The sequence below is a fragment of the Octopus bimaculoides genome, chromosome 1, assembly GCF_046866305.1.
Source record: "Octopus bimaculoides isolate indiv1 chromosome 1, ASM4686630v1, whole genome shotgun sequence".
NCBI classification, from domain to species: domain Eukaryota; kingdom Metazoa; phylum Mollusca; class Cephalopoda; order Octopoda; family Octopodidae; genus Octopus; species Octopus bimaculoides.
The window spans coordinates 97,833,876-97,838,875 of record NC_142928.1 but is presented as its reverse complement, the minus strand read 5'-3'; the positions used below and the strand labels follow the sequence as shown (position 1 = coordinate 97,838,875).

General features: G+C 38.3%; 1 protein-coding gene across 5 annotated transcripts in view; it reads left to right on the top strand.

The window, feature by feature from the left end:
- LOC106879539 (uncharacterized) overlaps positions 1–5,000 on the top strand; it is a 233,096-nt gene that overhangs the window by 200,032 nt on the left and 28,064 nt on the right. For all 5 annotated transcript variants that reach the window (XM_014929280.3, XM_089354539.1, XM_089354538.1 and 2 more), the window contains one exon: positions 4,498–4,644. In XM_014929280.3, coding sequence (XP_014784766.1) covers positions 4,498–4,644 — 147 coding nt within the window. The remainder of the gene's footprint in view (positions 1–4,497; positions 4,645–5,000) is intronic.

The following is a 5,000-nucleotide window of genomic DNA, read 5'->3' as shown; positions in this document are numbered from 1 at the left end:
GATTAGAATAGAAAAAAATGTTGGCAGAGAAGACAGATTTATTCAATAATAATTTAGGTTAGATTACATTTCATTTTTTTCTCATATTTCAGTCTCTACAACACAATTGACAACATCTGCGGCAGCCATCTTAATTTCGCTTTTTACCAACTTCCTTCCATCTTTTCTCCGCTGCCTGCTTTCATTTAACATCTCGTTTATTCTCACATAAAGCGATCAGTTATAGCAAATTCCTCACTTATTATTTACTATTCCCTCATATTTAAATCCGCATACCGTTCGCAATATTTGCTTATGTTCTTATTATTAATAGTATTAGGCGCAGGCGTGGCCGTGTCGTTAAGAAGCTTGCTTCCCAACCATGTAGTCTTGGGTTCAGTCCCACTGCGCTTACCTTGGACTAGTACCTTCTACTGTAGCCCAAAGTCTTCTGAGTCGATTCGGTTGACGGAATCTAAAAAAAGCCTGTCATATATGTATGTATATCATTATTCAGTTTATTTCAAGCTTTCTTGCCAATAGAGAAAGAACCGGTTTCTAACCTAGATCCAAGGTTCCTTCATTGGAATTTCAACATCAACAATAGGGTATGTATGTATGTACGTACGTATGTATGTATGTATGTATGTATGTATGTATGCATGTACGTGTGCAGTTTTCTATGTTTTGCTTTATGTATGTATTCTCATGCATATAGTTGCATATATAGACATACTCATATATATTTAAATTATAAACTTCTGGAAAGTTTTACAGATTGTTACAGGTCCAGTGATGGATTAGATCTGTAGCCTTCGAACTAGCTTTCTTTTTCTGGTTTTCAGAAGCTTAATTTCTCAAGATTAGTATTTACATATCCCAGGGCCCTAATAATTACAGGTATAAATCTGAACTTGTAATCTGGATAGAGTAACTGCAGATTTCTCAATAATTCAGCATAGGTGTTCTCTTTTTCACTGATCTTCAGCTTTATGTTAACACCCACTGGGCCGCTAATTTCCACAACCGTGCACAGTTTCTCTTCTCTATTCCAAATCATTATATCAGGTCTGTTGCGCTTACATTTTATTGGGGTTTTCACTGGGACATTCCACCAGTACTCCCTCTTATTATGAGTGGCTTTGGCTTCTACCATACTGTGGGTTCTTATTTCTTTGTCCTCTGGATTACCCTTCCGACAGATTTCATTATAGAGTGTCCTAGCTACACCATGTCTTATCGGTAGATAATACGTGATGACATTTTCGGACAACTGCCTGTAATGTGGGTGATATTTTCGGTGTTAACTCCACAAAGTCTGCATCGGTTGTCATATTCTACTGCTTTTCTTACATTCCTGTCCCTTTTGTGCATCACCTGATGCACAAAATTTGGTTGATATTTTCTGTTCCTGGATTGCAAATGCATACCCTTCAAAGTCGGAGGTAGTAATCCGGCTATTGGTCCATGAGAGACTACTTCGATGATCAATGTTACTATCATCTCGGAGTTTTCTACTAACATGTCCATGCATAGTCTTCTGCTCATATAGGCTCATCCTTTCATCTGATGATACGTTGCGGTAGAGTCGTGTGACTTCTTTGAGCATATATTTAAGGTTATCAGACAAAGAATGTTGCTCAAGGAGCTGCCTTCCAAGTATTATGATGTTATCAGCCTCATGTATGCAAACTTGGTCAAGGGATACACTTCGACGCTTGGTGGTTAAAAGATGTTGCCGAAGGGATATGATACGGCATTCAAAGGCATTTTGGATCGATGTTAAGCCTCTGCCACCTTGTTTTCGTTTTAGGCAGAGGCGGTTTACGTCACTTTTGATGTGGAATTTATGCGTGTTTGTTAGTATTTTTCGGGTTTTCATATGAATGTCTCGGATTTCATCAAGCGTCCAATCAAGCAGCCCAAATGTTGGTATGAGTACTGCCATTGCAAACACGCTGTCAGCCACTGTTTTATTGAATGCAGAGAGTTCTAAGGTCCAAATTTTTTTTATTCGGCTGTAATATTCTTTAGTGACACGTGCTTTTTTGCAGGTGCCACTGTAAGATATATTCCTCGTCAGATATAGAGGAAACAGTCAAGTCATTGATGGAGATGTTGCTAGTCTGGTTCACAATTTTTCCCTTTTTCACAACCATATAACATTTATCCTGATCAAAATCCTACCCTACAGCCTTTGAGAATGTTGTAACTAGGTCAAGGCTCTTTTTCATTTCGTGCATATTCTTTGCATGAAGTATCATGTCATCCACGAAGAAACAGTGTGTAATTTTAGTATTTCTGTCTCTTTGTGAACCAGTGAGATATCCTTCAGACTTCCTTAATATGAATGACAAGGGGTTTACAGAAAGTATAAACAACAACACAGAGAGGCTGTCTCCTTGGAATATGCCTCTGCAATACTGTATTCTATCGGTCATAATACAGTCACTCTTTGTGTTTAATTTCAAGATGGTGGCCTACGATGAAGTCAGGTCAGCTATGGCTTTGACTATTCTCACTGGAACTTTAGCAAATTGAAGGGCTTCTAGCATCCATGAGTGAGGAACAGAATCAAATGCTTTCTTGTAGTCTAGTCACATTGAAACTAGGTTCCTCCTATGCTCTCGCACCTGACATCACGGTTTTGTTGATTAACAATTGCTCGGCACATCCTCAGACTCCCTTCTGTTGTGATAATGTTATTGGTTTCACAATGGTCCTGGTGGAAGAGGTTTAATCATGCTGTATACATTTTATACATTAAGTTCTGGCATGCAATTGGCCGGTAGTTTTTTGCCATGTGGGTGGCTCTGCATTTGAGGATCAATTTTGTCTCTGCCAGAGCTAACCAGTGTGGTACGCTACTGTTCCCATTGAGAGCTTGCTGGTACAGATTGATAAGATATGGTCGGTAGAAGGTTAGCTTTTTATACCAATATCCAACAATCAAGTCTCTCCCAGATGCTTTTCCATCCGGGTGTTTCTGGATGTTGCAAGACATGCAATGCTGTATGTCTTGAGCGTAACGCAGGAGCAATAACTTCTTCGGATTTCTTCCAGCCACAGAGCGTCTTGGTTAAATTCATTTTTTTCACTCCAGATTCTCCTCCACAAGGAGTCTATGTCTTCTCGTGAAGGATCTTCTGTGATGCTCACTACTCCTCCTCTCGTGTCTCTGTATACTGCTGCCTAGTTGCGGTTAAATTTTTGTTTATTGTTCTTCTCTCGGTTATTCTCTTCTGATGTCGGAGTTTTTCACTGACAGCTTTTAGCTCCTGCTTTAGGGTAATCAGTTTGCAAGTGAGTGTCCCCTTTTTGCTGTCTCCAAACATCATTTCTATCACCTTCTTTACTTTCTGTTGCTGGGACGTATAGTGATTTGCTTGTATGTATGTATGCATGTATGTATCTATGTATGTATGTGCGTATGTGTGTATGTATATATGTATATATGTATGTATGTATGTATGTATGTAGGTAGGTAGGTATGTAGGTAGGTAGGTAGGTAGGTAGGTAGGTATATATGTATGTATGTATGTATGTACCTATGGGTATGTGTCTGTGTCTATCCCCCACCAACGCTTGACAACCGGTTAATTAGCATAATTGGTGGTGGTGGTGGTGGTGATGGTGGTGGTGGTCTTGAAAGCAATGTTACTCTTGTGGCTCATGACTATGATTATGATAATATTGATATCGACAAAATCAGTACCTGGTGGTATTCCGGTTCTTTACGTTCTGAATTCAAATCCCTCTGAAATCAATTTTGCCTTTCATCCTTTCGCGATCGATAAAATAAAGTACCACTCAAGTACTGGAATCGATTATATTGAACAAGACACTCCCGCAAATTTCGGGCCCTGTGCCTATGCTAGGAGCAGTTACTATGGAGATTGGTGGATTAACAGAATTCCTAAAACGACATTTTTTTTTCTTTTCTGAATCTTTGTGTTCTGGGTTCAAATGCCACCGAGACTAACTTTTCCTTCTAACTCATCCTGGGTTCATATTCACCTTCACACATTTCATGCCTTGTGCGTATATTAGAAACCACTCCTCTCCCTTCTCCTCCCTTTCAACATCATCATTTTCATCATCATCTTCCTCACCATCATCATCAACAACAACAACAACAGCAGTAACAACAACAAAATCAACATGTATGTCTGCGCATGTGCGTGCCAGTATAAATGAAAGTTGTCCACAAGTGGAAGGTACATCAACAATAAACGAAAGTGAAGTTGAAGCCTTTAAACAATGTTGTTATTATTATTGTTGTTTTACCTACTCTTAAAATGACCGTGCTATTAATGTTTTATTCATTTAGGTTTTGTTCGTTCTTTTTTTTTTCGTTTTTTTTCGCCTTTTTTTTTCACGACAGTATATTACAATATAATGCGCATAAATCTTCCCACAGACAGATATATAGAGATAGACATACAACGATAATAACTTTTGCTCGCCCTGTCTCTCCTTCTTCCTCACATTCCCCTTTCCGCTTCCTTTCTTCTTCAGATTATTCTGAACTCCATGCACAAGTACCAACCAAGAGTTCACGTCGTACAGGCCAACGATGTATTCACTATGCGTTGGGGATCATTCTACACCTACGCCTTCGAGGAAACAAAATTTATTGCAGTGACAGCTTATCAGAACGAACAGGTAAAAAAAATACACACATCTCTGTCAACTACGCGTCAATCAATTATATTTATTCCTCCTTTATGTCTACAGCCATTGCCGATAGTTCGTCGAGTCTGTAAGGCAGGAAAAGGAGACTAGTAGTTTAGTGTTCATTGACATACATTATTATTTAATTTCTTGTCTGATGAATTTCTAAGAGGAAATTCCTTACATGTCAATCTAATATGTAAAACTTTGTAATTCTTATTAGCAAATGAAACACGTGTAATGGTGAACAAATATACCGAACCATTTCCAATTTCCTGCTTTGTTTTATATATATATATATATATATATATATATATATATATATATATATATACACATACATATGC